Raw genomic sequence first — 23655 nt, 5'->3', positions numbered from 1 at the left:
TGACTTTCGACCCTTTACAGACGAGAGACGCAAAGACGAAGACATTCCTGTTTACCATATTCTTTCCATTTATTTAAATGTTAGGCACTAATATGCAGTAATGATCATTATACTGACATGCCAATAGTGTTGGCTATATATAAAATTTAGAAAGAGCTCCCAATTATTTCCGCTTCGAATCTGATTCGCTATTATACTATAATTTTCATAAACAACAAACACTTTTTTCGTCTACCTCAATTTTCTTGAAAAGTTGTGCTGTTATGGCTGCTAATTTTTCATCGATTACGATAGAATTTCTAGTCATCGAAGACGCTAAAAGCATGAGTGTATCCGCAATTAAGATTAAAGTTGCAAAGTTAGAAGGCGATCGAGGATTAATCGAGGATCATTAAAGCGATAACCAGCTACATATATCGAGGTTGCGCTTTTTCTAATCGAAAAATCTCAATCGCGACGGAATGGATTAAGCGCGCGTTTCCGAAACGCTACCTGTGGATTCGATGGAAATTTATTCGTTCTGACAGTGTTTTGACCGGCGTGTGCACAGTACCGTGATGCAGGTGCGTCACGCCCTTACCTGGCACCTTCCTGTTTATTTATTGATGATTAGTCACTTTTTTTCACGTGTTGCACGATTCGGAAAGCACCGGGCGTGAAGCATCGGCTTTTACCCGCGTGGTTTTACGGGCCTGTTGAATTGCCCTTGAAAAAAAAAGCAGCAATTACTCCCTCAGCCAACGTTTCGACTGTTTTACGCGCTGATTATCTCCCTCTCGCTTTCCCGCACCTGCAGCCGCGGCAGCGTCTGTGTCCGAAACACCGTTCCACTCCCTTTTAACATCTCGTTAACAACTCAACCGCAATCGCACGCGACAGACTTTTTCAACCGTGATGTTATCAATACCCTTTTCTCTAATTTCTTATTTATTAGATGCTTTTTGTATCTAATCCAATCTACTCGAGCTAATCTTTCTTTCTAAAAAAAAAAAATTGCAACGCATTATTAGATTTCATTAGTTTTGCCATTTTTTCTGCAACATACACACACATCTCTATGTATAATAGATGTCTTATCGTAATGAATAAAATAAAAATTCCTAATAAATGCAACCAACGCAAGTTATTATTAGAATAGATATTAATATCTATTTTATCACAGTATATATGCGATAAAGTGAAACTTTCCTCTTTCATATTTATTCTTATCATTTCCAGGAAAACATCAGATACTTGCAGGAAATGGATTCGGATTTTTGTATATCGATGAAACGAATGTGGTTCATCGATACCTCAATCGGTAACGAAAGAGAGGTGCAATGTGAGAAGGAAGAGGAGAGTTTAAAAGGCGAGGCAAGAATTCCGCGTAACCTTGACGGCGCGCGGCGGTTTAAACGAGAACCGAGCGTTCGCACACACGTAATCGAACGGCGGCGGGCTGCGCAGAGGCGGAGAGGCAGAGAGAAAGAGAGAGAGAGAGAGTGAGAGAGGAAAGGGAGAAGAGAGTGAGAAAATCACTGGAAATTAAATAATCGTTTCCCGTATCAGCTGTTATCTATTTAGGCTTGCTCAGGCTATCGCGTGTTTGCCCGGGAGCACGGAGAGTTGCGTTGCGCGCTTCTCAAGAGACATAAAATTCGTCGCTGCGCGCGCGCGCGCGCGCACACACACACGCACACACACACACACACAGATGACCACCACGTGTCGGACGAATGCCGAGGAGCATTTAAATTCACGAAGCCTGTTCTCTTCACATGGACAACAACGTGTTCCCCGCGCGGCCGGCCGGCTTGTTTGTACAAGTCGCGGGAACTATCTAATTTAGGAGAAAAACGGCGGCGCGACGTTGCGAACGAGACATGAATCGATCCCTTTCGGCGCAGGCCGTGAAACTATAGTGAATGGAATTTTTTCGGCCGGCAGGCGATAACGCGCATTGTTTCCCTGTGACATCCTGACGTGCGTCGAAATGAGTCAGGGAGCTATATCGCATGCCTTCGGGTCCGAAAGATCTTTTCACAGAAAAAAAAAGAAAAAATAAAACGGAAGGACTCGGCGTTATGGTGGGATTTAAAAACCGCTCTTCTCTGAGAAACTGAGGATCTCAAATTTCAAGGCGATCTTAGAAGCTAACATAAGTCCGAATGGACTTTCGTCAAACCAAGTTTCACTGAAACTATGCGATTGTAGTCACGTTTTCCGCGACGAAGGCTAGACTCTGCATAGTTTGATATCTGACACTCGACATGATTACCGTCTTAAGTTTCATGTCACACGGTAGTCCGCAGAAGTCGCGGTGTATTATAATTTCTGCAAAAGGATCGCTTCTCGTTGCGGTTTATCGCGGCGAGAATGCATAGAATGCGAGAATGCATAGAACGACAAGTCGGAGACGTCATTGTAACATTCGCTGCTAAATCAGAAATTGTCGCAAAAACGTCGTAATTGAAAGAATAATATAATTCTTAGTTACGAACAGATATAATCTAATAAAAAAAATTTCAAGTACCTGAAATCTCGTATCTCGATATTATATTTAGAACTGTCGGCAAAAGCAAAAACCCTTGTTGCTTTCATTATAGTGACGAGTTTTTTGTCCCTTTCGAGAAACACGCAATTTTACGTTGCAAGGTTAATAGTACTACAATATTGCCTTGGAAAAAAAAAAAAAAAAAAAAAAAAATTCAGAAGCGAAACGTTGCATGACACGCCAATATCGAGCACAATTTTTTTGCTACTAACATCACAATGGATCGCAAAAAATGGCGGTGATTCACAGAAATAATGATCGGATCGGAGTCGCGTCGGTGGAGATACGCTACTGACACTGCCTTCGTGATGACGAGTTATCTGGCATGCCACCAATAGAGGAGCGCTTGAACAAGATATCCTTGTACACTCGTAAAACGGAGGAGCAAACGCTGATGTAATTCTCATGTTTCGTCGAGGTGTGCCCGATCGGAATAAATTCATAGAACAATAAGTAGAATAATACTATGTAACATAAAAGTGATAATCAAGTCTTTTAGAAGTTTCGTACAAAAGGTGACAGTAACTTTTAAAAGTTAGTAAGAGGTTGTGACTTATAAAGGAATAAGTTAATGAAGAATATGGAAAAATGTCGAGGGATATAAAATAAAAAAAAGAGACTATAGTCTATAATTTGTAACATATCCGCTTTCATTATAAATTAGCTTCAAATCTAATTCGAATGAAGTATATAAAAAGATGTATTTACATATTAAAAATATAAGTAAAAATAAATATCCGTCGCATAAATATCTTTTCGCCTAATGCAAATATATCATAAATACGCAAATTTATTAGACATGTCAACTTATGTAATAAACGCTGCGCATATTTCCAAAATACGCGCTGACGTTCTCACTTGTTTGATCCAGTCGGATAAAATTCATATAAATTCAGAGATCCATTCACAAGTCTCAGAAAAACTGTTTCTTAATCATTTTGACATTAAATCGGCGCAAAATGTTGCGAGTGGGCTCTCTCGTCGTCATTAATATAATTAACGCTTGTCGGAGAAATGTGGACGGTATATTTAGATGGTTATTCCAATGGGAGAACATCAATGCGCGATTAATTGCTACGTCTGTCGGGCGGATGGCGATAACGATTCAACGCTGGTTGAATCCGATCACGCGCGAGTAAGTACCTCCGCGAAAACGTGCGAGACGAACACATGTAGGGAAGATATTCGACTTTCGAGGCCGCAAAGAAATCGCGCAACGTCCGTGAGAGTGAACGATAGACAGAAAGAGAAAAAAAGAGGAAGAAAGAGGAGAAGAGGAGGAGAAAGAGAGAGAGAGAGAGAGAGAGAGAGAGAGAGAGAGAGAGAGAGAGAGAGAGAGAGAGAGAGAGAGAGAGAGGAAGAGAGAAAGATGATCGCCATCCCATTATAGCCGAAGACCGCCTGGTACGGCCCAAAATAGTTCACGTGGAGCCACGTCACCGTCGATTGGACCATCTCGCATTGAAAATTGCGCTCCCGGACAAGCCATATTATTCGCCTAACGAACACGATTCGACGCGACGACGCCGACGCTTCGTTGCAACTTTACGCGACGAATATACGTGGCTCGGACCGGTCGATTTACGCATTTAATCTATGATCTGTCCGCCACGGTAATGTAGTCCTCTTGAGACTATTGTTGAAGCGGGAAGATATCGCGATCAAAACATGCGCGTTTAACAAAATCCGCGTCTTTAATCCGTGCGCTCCGAGACCGGTTTGGGTGTCTAGGTCCACTTTTTTCGAGAGAATAAAGCAACCTCTTGAATTTTCTTTAAGATCCTCGTTAGAGATATAAAAAGAAATATATATATATATATATGAGGAATTATCGGTTTTTTTTTCTGATTCGCAAGACAACGGATGTCTAAACTTTTTATAGTATAAGATTATAACTTTATTCTTTTACTTCATTTTCTAGATCCACAATGATACCTATTTTAGAAAACTCTTCTTTCGTATCTCTTACATATCTCTTGAAATTTTAAGTGTTATTTTTACAAAAATCATCTTAAGCTTACAATCAGATCCCAAGATTGTTCTTTTAGCTTTCATATATTTTATAAAATAAAAATTTAATTCAGTCTGGTTTACATTTTTATCAAGTTAAAAAATTAATTAAAATTATGGGCTATTAAAGCGAAGCATGATTGTGTAATATACATCGATTGGGCCGATTGATCGCTCTTTTTAATACTTTGTTTCGGTTATATACACCACGGGTATGTACGACGGGGGTCAACGCTCGTAAAAACAAACGTACAGTAAGGCTTTCTCTTCTTCAGACGCAAATTCTCTTCGTGCAAAATAGAATTAAAGAACCTCAAATATTGTGGTTTCGCTCCTTCAAGGCAGCCCGTGTAAGAAATAGCAACGCCAAGCGGATTCTCCCCGGAAAACAAATTCTGACTGTCACCGATTGTACACGTGGCTTTCTTCCATAAAAGTTTCACAGTATTAAAATGAAAGAGATCGGCTAAGACACGTTTCGATAGAAGGACAGCCGATGGCTTAGATAAATTGGGAATACGTTTGTCACGATATATTCATCATTAAAAATCACGACATTCTGGCATATAATAAAAAAACATCGGTCTACTTTTCTCCTAAAAATCAATATTATATCAATCAATAAAATTTAGAAATTAGTAAATACGTAAATATAAAAAAATTACTTTGGTATATTTTACTTGTTTAGAAAGATAAAAAATGTATTCTTTTTGCTGTGATACAGATCATAGAAAGATGGAATAATAAGATAGATTTTTAATTATCCTTATCTAATCAAATTGCCTATCATAAAAATCCTTTTCACAAAAACTTCATTTAAACATTAAGTTCTACAGAGAGGCGGGAGAAAAAGAGAAAACCAACTACATTCTTAGTTAATTTTAACTTAACGAATATGGTTTAGTAGAACTGGTTTACGAGAAGTCGTCGCGCCACTTGTGTGAACGTCGTTCTACCTCGGCGAACCACGCCGGAGAGTATCTCTGTGTATGCGTATATCTCTTTAAATGTACGCGGGACGTTTGCAGTATCGCCGATCGCGTCACAGCCCAGATACATATATGGATCTACGGACGGCTGATCGCGAGCGCGATTTCCTCGCGTATTCCTATATCCGTACAAAATTACCTTTTTCAAAAAAAAGGTAAAAAAATGCGCCAAGTACACGCATAGTAGTACATATATGTATTATGTTGTTACCTCGAAAAAAACAAAGTGGTAGTATTATACCTCGAAATAACACCTTGTACATACTGTTTATACAATGCGTAATACTACAAAAAGGCGTGATATCTGTACAAAATTACCTTTTTTAAAAAAAAGGTAAAGAAAGGCGCCAAGTACACGCATAGTAGTGTATATGTTGTTACCTCGAAAAAAAAAAACAGTGGTAGTATTATACCTTAAAAAAATCTAAGTAACAAGTGGTAGACGAAATCTTTGTATCTTGAAAAATCTCGAAAAAACCTAAACAGTGGTATCTTCACCTAAAAAAAAAACAAAGTAGTAGTATTATACCTCGAAAAAACCTAAGTAACAAGTGGTGGACGTAAGCTTTGTATCTCCAAAAATCTCATCACAAAATTACGTTACCTTATCAAAAAATGAGTCGCGCTTCAAGTGATCTATTATTACAATTACAAAAAAGAAATGATATCTCTTTTTAAATTACAGCGCCAATTACAGAGAACATACACTGAGAAAAAAAATTTGTCAATCCCAAGAAATATTTAGTCCGATACGTTCAACTAAACATTTTAGTTAGTTAACTAAACATTAGTTGAATTAATTAATTCTTGATTAAAGAAACGAAATAAATTGTTGAAACAACTAATATTTAGTTAACTAACTAAAATGTTTAGTTGAACGTATCAAACTAAATATTTCTTGGGATTAACAATTTTTTTTCTCAGTATATTTTTCGAGATACAAAGATTACGTCTGCCACTTGTTACTTAGGTTTTTTCGAGGTATAATATTACTACTGCTTTTCTTCGATTAGAATAAAAAATTGAATCATGAAGAATTACACAGAGGTAACAGTACAAAATACAAATATTTTATTAAAATATTTAAACCCAACAAGGGAATACAAGGTATTTAAATACAAAGTTTATATATGTATTTTAAAAGATTTAATCGCATCGCAAAGAATTACAGAGGTAACAGTACAAAAAATAAAAATATTTTATTAAAATACATAAATTTTTCTTGTCAAAAAACTTGGCGCTGCTAGACCTTAAAATTAGGTCAGCTTGGTGTGTGTGTGCGAGCGAGTGGGTGTGGGCGATGTGTGTGTGGGCGATGTGTGTGTGGGCGATGTGTGTGTGTGTGTGTGTGTGTGTGTGTGTGTGTGTGTGTGTGTGTGTGTGTGTGTGTGTGTGTGTGTGTGTGTGTGTGTGACGGTGAATAATGCGGCTTATTATTAAGTATAGGATAAGTTAGGATAAGTTTAGATTTTTAAAGCGATTAGAATTAAAAGTATAGAATAAGTATAGAATAAGTAATATTTACATTTGTAAAAGGTCTCTCTCTCTCTCTCTCTCTCTCTCTCTCTCTCTCTCTCTCTCTCTCTCTCTCTCTCTCTCTCTCTCTCTCTCTCTCTCTAGCAGCGCCAAGTTTTTTGACAAGAAAAATTTATGTATTTTAATAAAATATTTTTATTTTTTGTACTGTTACCTCTGTAATTCTTTGCGATGCGATTAAATCTTTTAAAATACATATATAAACTTTGTATTTAAATACCTTGTATTCCCTTGTTGGGTTTAAATATTTTAATAAAATATTTGTATTTTGTACTGTTACCTCTGTGTAATTCTTCATGATTCAATTTTTTATTCTAATCGAAGAAAAGCAGTAGTAATATTATACCTCGAAAAAACCTAAGTAACAAGTGGCAGACGTAATCTTTGTATCTCGAAAAATATACTGAGAAAAAAAATTGTTAATCCCAAGAAATATTTAGTTTGATACGTTCAACTAAACATTTTAGTTAGTTAACTAAATATTAGTTGTTTCAACAATTTATTTCGTTTCTTTAATCAAGAATTAATTAATTCAACTAATGTTTAGTTAACTAACTAAAATGTTTAGTTGAACGTATCGGACTAAATATTTCTTGGGATTGACAAATTTTTTTTCTCAGTGTATGTTCTCTGTAATTGGCGCTGTAATTTAAAAAGAGATATCATTTCTTTTTTGTAATTGTAATAATAGATCACTTGAAGCGCGACTCATTTTTTGATAAGGTAACGTAATTTTGTGATGAGATTTTTGGAGATACAAAGCTTACGTCCACCACTTGTTACTTAGGTTTTTTCGAGGTATAATACTACTACTTTGTTTTTTTTTTAGGTGAAGATACCACTGTTTAGGTTTTTTCGAGATTTTTCAAGATACAAAGATTTCGTCTACCACTTGTTACTTAGATTTTTTTAAGGTATAATACTACCACTGTTTTTTTTTTCGAGGTAACAACATATACACTACTATGCGTGTACTTGGCGCCTTTCTTTACCTTTTTTTTAAAAAAGGTAATTTTGTACAGATATCACGCCTTTTTGTAGTATTACGCATTGTATAAACAGTATGTACAAGGTGTTATTTCGAGGTATAATACTACCACTTTGTTTTTTTCGAGGTAACAACATAATACATATATGTACTACTATGCGTGTACTTGGCGCATTTTTTTACCTTTTTTTTGAAAAAGGTAATTTTGTACGGATATCACGCCTTTTTGTAGTGTTACGCATCTTAATCTTAACAAAAAAAATTACACCTTATAAAGAAATGTGTCTGAAGTTGTAAATATATATATATACACATTGCCGGACATTGCTTTTATGTATAATATGCATGTATATTACGTTGCTTGTATAAATTATTTCTTACCAACTTTTTCCAAAAATTATTTTTACGTCAGACATAATTTTAATTCATCCAATTTTTATTATGTCTAAACATAATTTTTGTCCAATTTTTATTATGTCTAGACATAATTTTAATTCAGCGATTTTTATTATGTCATGACATAATTTTAATTCTGCCGCTAAGGAAATTTTAAGTCGATTTTTATGAATCAAGCTTGAATTCAATGTTTAGGTGTCCCAGGTTGCCGATGACGAGGTCCACATAGCGCGCTCTATAGTTTTCGGTGTCCAGGTGTATTAATACCTTGAATTTGATGGCCACGTGTTCCAAGTTGCCGATGACGAGGTCCACATAGTGCGCTTCGTAGTTTTCGGTGTCTACATGTATTAATACCTCGAATTCGATATCTACGTGTCCTACATTGGGTGCGTTCAGCCGATACTTTGCTAGCCTAGCAATCGTGAGCAGTCGCTCGTTTTCGCTCGTTTCCTCTTTTTTGACTTACTGGATTAAAAAGAGAAGAAACGAGCACAAACGAGCAACTGCTCACGATTGCTAGGCTAGCGGAGTATCGGCTGAACGCACCCATTCAGATTTAAAGTTATTAATACACCTAGACACCAAAAACTATGAAGCGCATTATGTGGACCTCGTCATCAGCAACCTGGGACACCTAGACATCAATTTCAAGGTATTAATACACGTAGACACCAAAAACTACGGAGCGCACTATGTGGACCTCGTCATCGGCAACCTGGGACACCTAGACATCGAATTCAACGTACAATTACACCTGGACACCAAAAACTATGAAGCGCACTATCTGGATCTCGTCATCGGCAACCTGGGACACGTGAACATCAAATTCGAGGTATTATTACACCTAGACACCGAAAAATACGGAGCGCGATATCTGGACCTCGTCATCGGCAACCTGGGACACGTGGACACCGAAAACTACGGAGCGCACTATGTGGACCTTGTCATCGGCAACCTGGGATACCTAGACATCGAATTCAACGTACGATTACACCTGGACACCGAAAACTATGAAGCGCATTATCTGGATCCCGTCATCGGCAACCTGGGACTCGTGGACATCGAATTCAAGATATTAATACACGTAGACACCAAAAACTACGGAGCGCACTATGTGGACCTCGTCATCGGCAACCTGGGACACGTAGACATCGAATTCAACGTATTATTACACCTGGACACCGAAATCTATGAAGCGCATTATCTGGATCCCGTCATCGGCAACCTGAGACACGTGGACATCGAATTCAAGATATTAATACACGTAGACACCAAAAACTATGGAGCGCACTGTGTGGACCTCGTCATCGGCAACCTGGGACACGTAGACATCGCATTCAACGTATTATTACACCTGGACACCGAAAACTACGAAGCGCACTGTGTGGACCTCGTCATCGGCAACCTGGGACACGTGGACATCGAATTCAAGGTATTAATACACGTAGACACCGAAAACTACGGAGCGCACTATGTGGACCTCGTCATCGGCAACCTGGGACACGTAGACATCGCATTCAACATATTATTACACCTGGACACCGAAAACTACGAAGCGCACTGTGTGGACCTCGTCATCGGCAACCTGGGACACGTGGACATCGAATTCAACGTATTATTACACCTGGACACCGAAAACTATGAAGCGCACTGTGTGGACCTCGTCATCGGCAACCTGGGACACGTGGACATCGAATTCAAGATATTAATACACGTAGACACCGAAAACTACGGAGCGCACTAGGTGGACCTCGTCATCGGCAACCTGGGACACCGTAGACATCGAATTCAACGTACTTATTACACCTGGACACCGAAAACTATGAAGCGCACTGTGTGGACCTCGTCATCGGCAACCTGGGACACGTGGACATCGAATTCAAGGTATTAATACACGTAGACACCGAAAACTACGGAGCGCACTATGTGGACCTCGTCATCGGCAACCTGGGACACCTAGACATCGAATTCAACGTACTATTACACCTGGACACCGAAAACTACGAAGCGCACTGTGTGGACCTCGTCATCGGCAACCTGGGACACGTGGACATCGAATTCAAGATATTAATACACGTAGACACCAAAAACTACGGAGCGCACTGTGTGGACCTCGTCATCGGCAACCTGGGACACGTAGACATCGCATTCAACGTATTATTACACCTGGACACCGAAAACTACGAAGCGCACTGTGTGGACCTCGTCATCGGCAACCTGGGACACGTGGACATCGCATTCAACGTATTATTACACCTGGACACCGAAAACTACGAAGCGCACTATGTAGACCTTGTCATCGGCAACCTGGGACACCTAGACATCGAATTCAACGTACGATTACACCTGGACCCCGAAAACTATGAAGCGCACTATCTGGATCTCGTCATCGGCAACCTGGGACACGTAAACATCGAATTCGAAGTATTATTACACCTAGACACCGAAAACTACGGAGCGCGATATCTGGACCTCGTCATCAGCAACCTGGGACACCTAAACATAGAATTCAAGGTATAAATACACGTAGACACCTAAAACTACGGAACTCACTATCTAAATTTCATCATCGGCAACCTGGAACACCTAGACATCGCATTCAACGTATTATTACACCTGGACACCGAAAACTACGAAGCGCACTATGTAGACCTTGTCATCGGCAACCTGGGACACCTATACATCGAATTCAACGTACGATTACACCTGGACCCCGAAAACTATGAAGCGCACTATCTGGATCTCGTCATCGGCAACCTGGGACACGTAAACATCGAATTCGAAGTATTATTACACCTAGACACCGAAAACTACGGAGCGCGATATCTGGACCTCGTCATCAGCAACCTGGGACACCTAAACATAGAATTCAAGGTATAAATACACGTAGACACCTAAAACTACGGAACTCACTATCTAAATTTCATCATCGGCAACCTGGAACACCTAGACATCGCATTCAACGTATTATTACACCTGGACACCGAAAACTACGAAGCGCACTATGTAGACCTTGTCATCGGCAACCTGGGACACCTAGACATCGAATTCAACGTACGATTACACCTGGACACCAAAAACTATGAAGCGCACTATCTGGATCTCGTCATCGGCAACCTGGGACACGTGAACATCGAATTCGAAGTATTATTACACCTAGACACCGAAAACTACGGAGCGCGATATCTGGAACTCGTCATCAGCAACCTGGGACACCTAAACATCGAATTCAAGGTATAAATACACGTAGACACCGAAAACTACGGAACTCACTATCTAGACATCATCATCGGCAACCTGGAACACCTAGACATCGCATTCAACGTATTATTACACCTGGACACCAAAAACTACGAAGCGCACTATGTGGACCTCGTCATTGGCAACCTGGGACACCTAGACATCGAATTCAACGTACGATTACACCTGGACACCAAAAACTATGAAGCGCACTATCTGGACCTCGTCATCGGCAACCTGGGATACCTAGACATCGCATTCAAGCTTAATTCATAAGAATCGACTTAAAAATTCCCTAGCGGCATTTTCTGCCAAGCGTAGAGAATCTTCTTTTCCGTTAACTCAATATATATTATTTATATATATACCTAATTTACCTAAATAGAAATCTTCCTTCTGACCGATAAGTCTATCGACCTAATTTCGAAATACGCGCGCGATATCGAAACTAGCGATACCTGCGCCGCCAGCGTCGAAAAAGTGAAAGTAACGTTTCTGATTATGACGTCATCATATCAGACGTCGGCGTTAGTAGAAGAAGAAGTATCTTAAAAATAAATTTTCACATTTGGACTTTGCGTCGCAATATCTCCGCTCGTAGGGCACGTAGCGGAATATTATGAGAGAAACCCCCCCCTAATTGGACCCCAAGCTATCGATCAAGCCTACTTAGAACTTGATCCGTTCACTCGTTATCGAGATCTCAACATCTCGGGTACTCGCAACCCGTCGCGTCGCGTAAAAGAGTCACGGTCGGTCTCGCTCCGCGTGTACTTGGCGCGAGACACTACCGTGTCTCTTGATTCGCCCCGGTCGTTACTCCACATTCCGCACGTAAAGTACGGGGCAATAAAATCGCGGGTATTCGATATCGATCGTTCCCGATGGAGATCGCATCAACGGTGTCCCGTATCGCGGAAAAATCGCCGCTTCTCTCGCCGCCCGTTTCGAGAATTATGCAACAAAGCTGGCAACGAGTACGCGCGACTAGCGGTACCGTGCGTGTGCCTTGTTCGTTCGCACGTGCCACGGAGACCGTCCCGATTTTGTCCGTACAACGTGGTTAGCGTTGTTAAGTAAGACGCAAAACTATGGTGCTCGAAATCGACGCAAATAAGAACCTTATACTCTTAAAAGTTTGGTCATTAACAAGATATACGAGAAACTATTCATTTTCAGGCGTCTATAATTATAACGCTCGCGGATATAGGACAACTTTCTGCGCTGATGTTAGCCGGCCGATTAATATGTGAAAATTGTCAACTTATTGTTGCACGATTGTCCCCCACTTACAGATAATTGGCCCGTTGCAGAGACCTTTTAACAGTTTTGCGATAAGATGAAGTCGCGATTTGCGTCAAAATATATGAGTCAAAAAGTTAATACGCATAATAGCTGTCACGTCGTATGTGATACGAAGTATCGATCGAAGGCAGAGACGCGTTCGGAACGGTAAATAAACGGTGGATCTTTCTCACCGGTTATCGCTTCCTCTCTCGTGCGCACTTACCCATAGGTCGTCGAGGGTGATAGAGTTATCGGTATAGAAGACCAGGACTTCGGCCGTGAGCGGCGACGTCTCGCGCAGCTTCGACGCCAGCAGCAAACAGGCGGTGCCGAGCAGCTGTAGCTGCGACTTCCTGATCGGGCAGATCGAGAGGAACCTGTCGACGTAGTTCATCGACAGGGGAAAGACCTCGTCCTGGCACTTCTGTTCCTCGCATACCTGCAACAGGCACGGGAGACGGTGCATTACGACGTTGTACATACCAACGTAACACGCGCAACGTCGCGTTGATAACGCGATGACGAGAGATCGTTTCAAGGTCGGACGATCAGAGGGAGAGTTACCGCGCGATAACGTCCGGCTACGCTATAGCTCGCGATGCAAATTTAGCTCGCCAGAGCTTCGTTGAACGTAACGCGTCGGGTAGGTATCGAACGTAATAGTAGATCATCAGAAGTTGATCGATTGATAACAATCGAAATCTCTCCCTCGCAGCTTCGTGACTCGGCGGACGGGATTCACGATTGAAATTCTAGCGTTTTATTTTTCGAGAGACTTCTGAGATGTGTCTTTTCTTTCACTATTTTTTTTAGTGCTCGAAAGATCCACGTTGAGAGGGAAGAAATATTTTCGCACGACAATCGTCCGTAAACCTATAGGCGTAGGCACGCACGAATATCGCACCGGATTTCCTTCAATCGTATTTTAACAAGCGCGGTATCGCGACATTGTCGCTCCGAGTGCTACGACTGCGGGTCGATCGACTTTGGCCGCGGGTCGGGGAACTATTCGACTTTGGGATTCTCTTTGTCGGGTAAATTTCGCCGTGAAATTCAACCATCTGTTTGAAAGGAACTAGTGAAACGAAGCGTATCTTATCGTGGAAAGTGGATTAACTACCTGTCGTAAAGATAGCTAATTGCAGCATTTCACTACAACCGAGTTTCGACGTCTATACAAAATCCGGGATTTTCGCAGGCCCTCCTCTGCCCGTCGGGTCGTACGGGTTAATTAAAAACAAAGGAATTCCCGGTATCTTATCGATGATTTATCGCGTGCATCAACGAGCAATCGCGGCAACGCCAACGGAATGAGTCGCGTTTTTCTTTTGTTATCGCGTTTATTGCCGTATGTTTATTATTAGCGCATGTTTACATAAATCGCGGCGCAACGTCGGACCACGTAGCGCCTTTGAAGTTTCGGGGACCGCTGAATTTGCGGTAGGATCGCGAATTAACTTCGCCCGGGCGCCCGGGGTGCCGGAGAGCCGAGTTGATCGCGCGTTGTCGAGCCGCGTGAGAGGAACTTATTGAGCGTGACCAACGATCGCCAGCCAGCTATATAGCCAGTCCTCGCTGCCGCACGCACGTTCGCACGCACGCACACTCTTGTAATTACTTCGCCGCCGCCGCCACCAATTAGTAACATGGGCTTAACGAAATAATGGCGCTACACCAAATCGACGAAAATCGTACGTGAGATTGGTTCCGCCCGGAGAGAAGTAGGAAAAAAATGATACCGGACGTGGAAAAGTTGCGGCGAAGTTTGTCGCTGCTAAAAAACAACGCCGAAATTTTTCCACGTTCTCCCTGCAATTGGTCAATATTAATTATCCCGAGGGAGTGAGTACACACTCTTCTCAACGGCATTCTTCAACGAAATCGGTTCGAGAGATTATCTTGCATCTGTTCAAACATCGACAAAAGCCGCGAGCGAGCTCAAGTTAGAAGCAAAGGCTCGAGCAAAGGAGAATCCACAAAGTGCACAAGCGGCGGAACGAGGCCGCAAGCCATCGAGAAAAGACATTCCTCTAATTCTTCGCTGTTATGTAATATAGATACTATTTTTACATTATTTTAATATATCATTTTCATCCACTTTCTGGCTGTTATGCTAAAGTCAATAAACTATATATATAATATATCATTTTCATAATGTGTTAGTGTACGAAACAATAATACGAAATAATACAATTTTTTAATAACACAATTATGTAACATGATATTTTTGTAATATTACATCTTGATTAAATAATAAACATATTTTTATTTTTTATTATAAATCACATCACACTGCTGAATGTACGATCGGCGGATCTTAAGCATATCATATTAATGTACAAATATCTTTAAAAATATGTGCTGACCGAGTGAAGCAATTTACCAAAGTTCTTTCGGCGATGTGGCTTTACATTTATACTTGCGATACGCCTTTAATCGGTAATCCATAATAAATGTTTTTCGGGGTATACTTTCTTTTAAAGATGAGTCATGTTAGAACTTTGTTATCTTTTATCTGCGTGACTCTATCGAGCTCGCCGATCTCTCTTATAAGTTCGGCGCCAATTAAGCAGAATTGCCGCCGATAAAGCCGACCGCGACCGGGACCGGTGTTATGTCTCGTATGTGCATCGACTATAATCGGGCAAGGTCCGTCCGAGCGTTCTTAAGAGAAACATAAGGAATCCAAAATTTAACGAAGAAGATAAACCAATAAAAATTCTATGTCCAACTGCCCACGACGTGGTTTCGCGATTCGGTAATTCGACACTTTCGCTATCAGCAGCATTTGCGCGAGTTCATATACAGAGTGACGTGCGAAAAATTAATCGGAGATGCGAGTAAGGGAAGCATCACATCCTGTGTCTTTAGAAGCTCGTTTGACATAAAAGCTGATTATGTGTAATATTTTTAATAATTCACGAAGCTAAAACGATCGTCGAAAAACTATAATGACTGCCCTAGCTCTTAATTGTCAATATGTCTAACCTTTGAGAGCTACAAAACGCACCTGCAACGATCATTTCGAATTCAATTTCGGAAGATCGCTGAGAAAAAAATGTAAGCTTAGGACACCCTATAGAATTACGATTAACGCTATAGCTGCAATCATTTTTAAAGAGGTCGGATACATTCCATCGGCGCACACGACCTGTCATTCGCGTCGGCTGGATCGACGAGCGCAATGTCGAAGAATTCAACGATGCGGACTCGGCATGCGCGCCAGCGACACGCACGCGTACACACACATACATACACGCGGCCCAAACGACTCGCTTTCGTCGTGAAACAACACCGTCGAGGTCATCGCGTGAATTCGGTTATTGCGATTAAATGTCTGGGGCGCAGGAGCAATTAAATGCTCGGAGAAAAGAACGATATCGATGTAACAAAACCGCGAAGAACTAGGTATCGAATAAGTGACGCGAAAAAATTACACCGAAAGTTCGCTCGAAGTCTATCGTATATCGATACATTTTAAATATGGCAGAATTTGTTTCATTACGAATAAATCAACTGTTTGATCAAAGAATATTGTATTTACATGTTATATAAATTATGATGCATTGTATTATCACTATTTCATGAAATGATATTAAACGAATGAGAAAAATCAATGAGTTTCTTGCAGCACATACATTAAAAGAATCAATATTATTTTGACGTTGGTTAACAGTCTTTCATTATTGTTATACCGTTGATTGAATCCCTAAGAGGCAGACATCGGCAAAACTTTCTGATTATACGCAGATAACGCGTTGCAACTATAGTCGTTAATGCGACAGATAAACTCAAAACCGCAAAGTGAATAGGAACGCGTTCGGCAGAACGTGAGAAGCTGGCTTATCGAACGGTCGGTCGTCGCGAAAGATGCGTTTTGTCGACGGGAAAAGAAAACACAATTTGGGCCTTCGTGCCGGGACTGCCGGGACTGCCGGGAAAGAAAGCCAGGACGCATAATATCGAGCGGTGCACGCTATCGGAGCGTGAGCTCCAATGCGATATACTCATCATATCGTTTCGGCTCTGATTTAAATGAGAGTGGCGCAAGAAATGTAAAGCGACGCCGAAGGAACACAATCACAAGGAACGGAATCCGATCTAGCCCGGTTCGGAAGCGGAGGAGCGCACTCAACTATATCAATGAAGAGAGACGGGCAGGCAATGAAGGCGAAAATTAATTCGACAGCTCGTCTCTCTCGCGGCGTCTTTCGACGATCCGTCCGGCGAAACGACCGTCGACGGAATTTCTTTGTTTCTCATTTCTATTTTCGGTGAGAACACCGATGCCGCGTATGTAACACTATTGTTTTGAATATATCGTATACCGAAGCCCCGATCACTAATCTGTTCTGTTCCATTCGCTCAAGACGAGTCGCAAAATCGTTTTATCACGGTACTGTCTAAAATCTCAACTTTCTAATATACTTAATTCAAAGCGAGCCTAATTAAGCTAGATACAAATGTGACCCGCGATAACACAAACCGTGATATTTGCAGTATCCTTATCGTGAAAGAGAGAGAGAAAGAGAGAGAGAGAGAGAGAGAAACGCGAAGAAGAAACTATAACTTGGTCTTGAGCTTCCTGAGCGTTCGATATGTGGACACATCGGAAATTTTCTTCGAATCTGTCTTCAAATCAAAAATCAAAAATTGATAACCGCGCGATAACACATAGATACTCGATCGATCGGCTGCCGATTCTGGCTCTTTAATCGGTGAGAACGTAATGTGGATAATGTGAATCGCAATACAATTCCCTTATCGGCAGCTTTGGAAACGCACGGTGACGTAAGTCAAGGGGGGGAACTTATCGGCGAGGGTCCGAATTTCCTATTCAATGACAGCAAAATGTCAAAAATGGTACATCGCTACGCTACAACCACCAATAAACGCAATATCATAGAAAAAAAAAATCAATTTTTTTAAACTGAAGTATTTACGGAAAATGTAGAATTTGCAATAAAAAAAAAATAATTATGTATCGACAGTGCACAAGGTTCGTTATAGGTTTAAAATTATACACAAATTTTATATTTTATGCGTACTGAAAAGATCGGAGGAGAAAATCTTTATATCGATATCTTGAAACGATTTTTATATCATCGTTCTTCGATTAGATAAATGATGGAATATAACTCTCGAAAAATCTTGATTTTATATAATTCTGTGTAAAATTCCCAACGTCCAAAAAAATCCACGAGTGAATTCCTCATCCTTCACATCGGCAATCCGGACATTTAAATTTAGAAACGAATGAATTTTGATCGGTAATACATTCTCGGCCTTTATACACGTCTCACGTTTAAACGTATAGAATTTCCACACGCGCCGAATATATCTTATATCCGATAGGGTTTTCGATAATAAGAGACGCGATTGTGTGACAAAATATAAAGAATGTCGATTTTGCCTCGTCGCAAATCGACAAGGAATTTTGCGCGAGTGTATATATATAGACTCAGGGAGCACAATGCCGTCGCGACAAAAGAAACGCGGCAACAGGTTTTCAATCGCTGCCAAACATTCGAACGGAACATTTGCGAGAATTGATATTGCATCGTGTGCCTCTCGACTAATTTTCCTACCACTCGTCGGACGACAGGCCACTTCGGAGCGTCGTCGTTTATTTTCGTCTCAAAACCGACGCAATTCATTCGGAAAATAAAAATTTCGAGACGTTTTATTTCGCAATATTTAAAGAACTCACAATCAGATGAACTTTTAATGGCGCATAATTAAAAAACTCGCATGACGCGCCGTGTGACGTGAGTCGACAAAAGGAATATAAATATGATGAGTATAATGCTAATAAGGCTTATGTCACGAGAACGTGCGTGTATACGTATTGATTCTTAATCACAGAGACCAGCTGACATATTCGGTCCGGCGATTAGCATGCTTGAACTTATTAAATTCAGCTTATTTATTTAACCAACTTTCTAACGTAACGTAAAAACATCTAACTTGCGCGACGCAAAAAAAAAGAAAAAAGATCGTTCCGAGAGAACGTAATCGTGAGAGCCGAAATTTACGTCTCGCGCGAACTTGACCTTCATCTGTCCCCGCAGAGTATATTTGGATCGAAATCGATTCAATTACATTGTTCTTTAAAACCGGCGATCGGCCCGCATTACCTTCGTTACGTTTTTTAAATCGCCGAACGATAAATCATCGCTGTCGCGCGGTCGCGTCGCGTCTAAGAATACGATTCTCGAACGACGGAGAGCCACAACAATTAGATCGAGACCTTTAACTCTGCAGCGAACGAAAAACTTTTCTCCCTACTTAGACACATGTATAAGAATCGGGAACAGCTCTTCCCACAGTTCAATTTGTTGTTGAACGAAACTACAAAAAAGGAGCTAAAATAATCGACCGGTCCGCCAGACCGATAGGTCAGAGCGGTAAGCTTTATTTTTAGACCGTCCTACACTTTTTTCCCGCGGCGTATAATCGGCATTTGTCAAGACACGTAATTGTTGCGTGTCGTCGCAGGGTCAATTCTTTGAACATTCAAATTAACTGTGATCGCGATTCAATTGTCACGCCGGCGATTCTACTTTTGGGAAGGCACGCTCGCGAGGCGAGGAATAAAGGGACATTTGAAATACGAGCTACTAGGCGCGAGAGAATCCGTCTGACCATCGTCTAGCATTTAAACGCATCGCGACGAAGAATCGAAGCAAGCTTGGCTCTCGTCGCCGGGACGGAGCTAACCGTCTCTCCCCGGCCGGCAAAGTCCACGCTTCGCGGAAACCAGTCCCGAGTCCGATCCGACGGCCGCGGCCGGTCGCGGAGTCGGCGGAGTTAAAAAAGTTAACGCGATCGCGCGCGCGCGCGCGCGCGCGCGACGTACTACACGTGGGAACAAAAGAGAGAGAGACTGTGACTCTTCCTCGCTCACCTCCAACATCCACTCGGCGACGATCTTGCGCATGAGCGGCGAGATGTCCCTCTGCACGCACTCGAAGTACGATCGGCTCGGCGCGTAGCGCTCCTCGGTCTGCAGGAGGTTCTGCAGGACCCGGTCGTCGCCTAGGAGGGCCGGATCGGCGTACGCCCGGCGCTCGGTCTCCGTGGTCTCGCAGCACAGAAGATCCATGACGGCCGAGGACGAGGATGGCGAGGGGTTCGCGCGAAACTCTCTCTCTCTCTCTCTCTCTCTTTCTCGGTTTCTTCCCACCGTAGGTTTCCTCAGGACACGTATACCGGACGTGCTCCCGTCCACGTGCTCCCTCGAAGGATCTCGAGACGGATCCCCGGAATGGGAGAGAGAGACAGAGGGGGACACAACACCTTTTTCACAGCGAACGAGGCAGAGCCGCCGGCTGATCACTCACCTCGCGACGAGTTACGAAACGACGATGACGACTACGCACGTACACGCGTATATATGTGTGTGTGGTGTGTGTGTGTCGGCGTGCGTGTGCGTGCGTGTGTATGTGTGCACGGGCCAAAGTCGCAATTGCGACGATGAGCGAGCGAACGAGCGAAAGAGAAAGAGGCGTGTTCGTCCGTTCGATCAGTTTCTCACCTATACATTTTCTTCCTTTCTGTGGGAAGATTTTTTTTCTCTTTCTTGGTCAACGAAGAATCGGGGTATTCTTCCTCCTCGATACTTGCTTCCCACACGCGTTGTTCCGCGAAACCAAGCACACAAAAAGCGTAATAAATAATACGTTTGCGAGACGCTCGGAGGCTCCTAATAAATAAGCGTAGTGCGCGTGTGCGCGTTTCCGGCCGGTGCCACTTAAATCGTCGCGCGATTCGCGTTTGTCCAAGTCCGCGGGGCGACTAGTACGTTTCGTTTCCCGAGGGAGTCATGAGAAAAGAGGGAGAGAGAGATAGGTGGGCAGGCACTTCGATCGACGCAGGAGAACGGTGATTTTCTTTTTTTTTTCTTTTTTTTTTTTCGTTTCTCTTAACAGACCGACGTGAGGAACAACGGTTTGTCCTCTCTCGGAGTGCCGAACCCAAGTCGCCGGTCTCCGTTCGCCTGCCTACGTACGATTTAAATGTCCTGCGAGATGCTAGGAGCGCGAGGATCCCTCTCCACTTTCTCACGATCCGACACTGGTGACTTATCAGGTCAGAATGCCGGCATTGCCGGCGCGGCGAGTCCGGTCACGCAGCCACCCCGTAGCCCGTAGCCGGTACTCTCCCCACTCAGGCGGCGCCACTCGGTCACGTGACCGGTACCGGCTTCCCCCACCAGCGCGGCGCCAGCGTGTCACGTGGAACGTAACCGTTCCCCACCACGGTGTGTGCGCGGGCGCGGTACAGTACGGCCGTGGCGCCGGTGTTGGCCGCGGCGTTTAGTCGTGAAACAGCGGCGCAGCGGGGTGGACGGGGGTTTGCATCGTGTAAAGTAGCCCCTCGCGTTCGACACCTAAAAGCTCCGGGCTCCGGCTATACATATGCCGAAATTGTATTCGTTTCTATGTGGCGTTCTTACAGATATACGTAATAATGATCCGCCAGTGATCCACTTTCCTATTCAGACGTAAACTCGTTAAAAAGATTACATATATTGTTTTAAATATCTGATGTATACATTGGAGGTAGTATAGTAATAGTAGTTTATTTTGTATTTGTTTTCTATATTAAGTTTGGTTTGTATCGAATAAAATAAAATGGTATTGAAGAAATATGATAAAAACACACAGAGAGGAGGATTATAAAATGAGAAAAGATATAATGAGGAAAGTGAGAATATATGAAGATCGAATCGAAAAGCAAAAGAGAATTAAGGTCTTGAATTCGGAAGAGAAAAGGAACAAAAAGAGAAAGCTGTTTACGTAATGCTCCACGTGTTCTTAGACCATGGCGATGGCAACCTGTTGCTAACGGTGGCGAATCAATAGTATTCAATAATTCGAAATGATTAGAATCATTCTTTCAAATAATTCAAAACGAATCGATCATATCTTTTATGGAACTTTTAATTAGCTCGAATATATTTCTATAACATTCTCACAAAAAATAAAATAGATAAAAAAGTTTCTCTTTTTGTGTTATAGAAACGTCTAGAATATTTCGAATGCTTGAAAAGTATTAACTATCAAGGCCATTGCACGTAACAAAGTTTTAGTTGTAATCGTAAGGCCGTAAGGAAATAGACCACGCACAGTCGATTATTCTCCTCGCGCTTGATTGAAGAATAATCGAGTGTGCGTGGTCTATTTTCTTACGGCCTTACGATTAAAACTAAAACTTTGTTACGTGCAATGGCCTTTAATGTTCATGTAGCTACATTAAGAACTTGTAAAACTGTTGTCTATAAAATGTGTCGGAGCTTTCACAATCAGTTCTTGATTAACTCTCGCGATTCGGGCGCCAAATGCGCCAATATTATCGAGCTCCGGCGTATAGAAATATTCTCAAAGTTACGCGTTCTTTCGTGAGAAAGTTAAATATCGTATTTTTGAGCACTCTCGCTCGATTCTGTCGGCCTTGGGCTCCGTTTGTATACACGGCCCAACACTGAACGAACGGAGCGGCTCGGCCGATTTCGGTCCCATTCGCTTTCGTTCGTTCATCCGAGACACCGGAGCTCCTCCACGTTGCTCTTCGCCGACGAGCCTCTCTTCGAACTCGGCTCTCGTGGGCTCTCGGCGAGCTTGCTTCTCATTACCGTCGTTCTTGAGCGAGAAAACCCAATTAACAAGAACAAAACTGTCCAAAGACTCCTATAGAAAACTTGTACAGCTAAATCCCAAAATTGATGGTTTTTTTTTTCAAAATCGAGAAATGACGTTTACACGACGATATCTTTATTTTCAAGATCAGGGTGACGCGACGTCATGATTCATTAAAAGATTATTTTCTAACGTAAGAATGCTTGGAAGAAACAGATAATGGTACCTAAATAGGTGCTTAATCGAAAAAAAAGAATGTGTATACTTTGATGGTTCTCGTTTTCTTTCGAAAGAAAAATTTGCCTAATAAGCAAGATTCCTTTCTCTTCGAGTCATTAACATATGCAAAGAAGCTTCAAAGCAGTTTGTTTAGTTCTTGTCACGTTTTATAAATAAAAAGAAAAGCACGAAGGAAAAGAGAGAAAAGGAATAAGAGTAACAAAGCTAAGAAAATATAACTTTTATTTATACTTTTGTTTAATGAATTTGAAGTTCATTTATTTTTATTTTTTTTTAAATAAAATTACTAATTTTGTTTTCTTCACTAGATTTAGTTCTCATCAACATATAATATCTCGGTAATTTAGACATTAAAACTGAAATGAAGCTAAAATAAAATAAATATTTAAGATATTATAAGTATGAGATAGTTTTTTGTTTTTAATCGATTATAAATATGATACTTTGATATTATTATCGAAAAGCGATAGAATCATAAGTATTCAGTGAATCTGGCTGAAAGAATAAACTTATATGTCATTTTTACACACTATCGAGTATCGAGCATAAATCTCATTCAGATTCCTCAAATTCCTATTTTTACGTTATATTCGCCAATTTTTTAGAGATTCTTCGTGCGTACATAGGTACGTGGAAAAGTGAGTGTCGCTTCCGGCGAACAATTTGAAGCGATCGACTGTGAGAGAAGCAAGCGAACGAAGGTAGAAGAGACGGAAGGGGGAGGCGGTGGGGGTCAGTGGGAGTAGAGAGCCACGTAGATAGAATGTCCTTGGTGCACGAAACCTCCCGGTC

General features: G+C 41.6%; 1 protein-coding gene across 1 annotated transcript in view; it reads right to left on the bottom strand.

The window, feature by feature from the left end:
* Positions 1-21362, bottom strand: part of Cycd (cyclin D) — a 50700-nt gene extending 29338 nt beyond the window's left edge. Inside the window, exons 1-2 of the mRNA XM_077420542.1 lie at positions 19890-21362; positions 13206-13421 (exon numbers count right to left, since the gene is read on the bottom strand). Of these exons, the coding sequence (XP_077276668.1) occupies positions 13206-13421; positions 19890-20087 (414 nt within the window). The 5' untranslated portion in view covers positions 20088-21362. The remainder of the gene's footprint in view (positions 1-13205; positions 13422-19889) is intronic.
* Between the last annotated feature and the right edge of the window lie 2293 nt (positions 21363-23655).

Source organism: Temnothorax americanus, unplaced genomic scaffold (assembly GCF_048541705.1).
Source record: "Temnothorax americanus isolate GAGA-0224 unplaced genomic scaffold, ASM4854170v1 Scaffold6, whole genome shotgun sequence".
In the NCBI taxonomy this organism is placed as follows: domain Eukaryota; kingdom Metazoa; phylum Arthropoda; class Insecta; order Hymenoptera; family Formicidae; genus Temnothorax; species Temnothorax americanus.
Note: the sequence above shows the minus strand (reverse complement) of the source record. Positions and strands in the feature narration are given on the sequence as shown.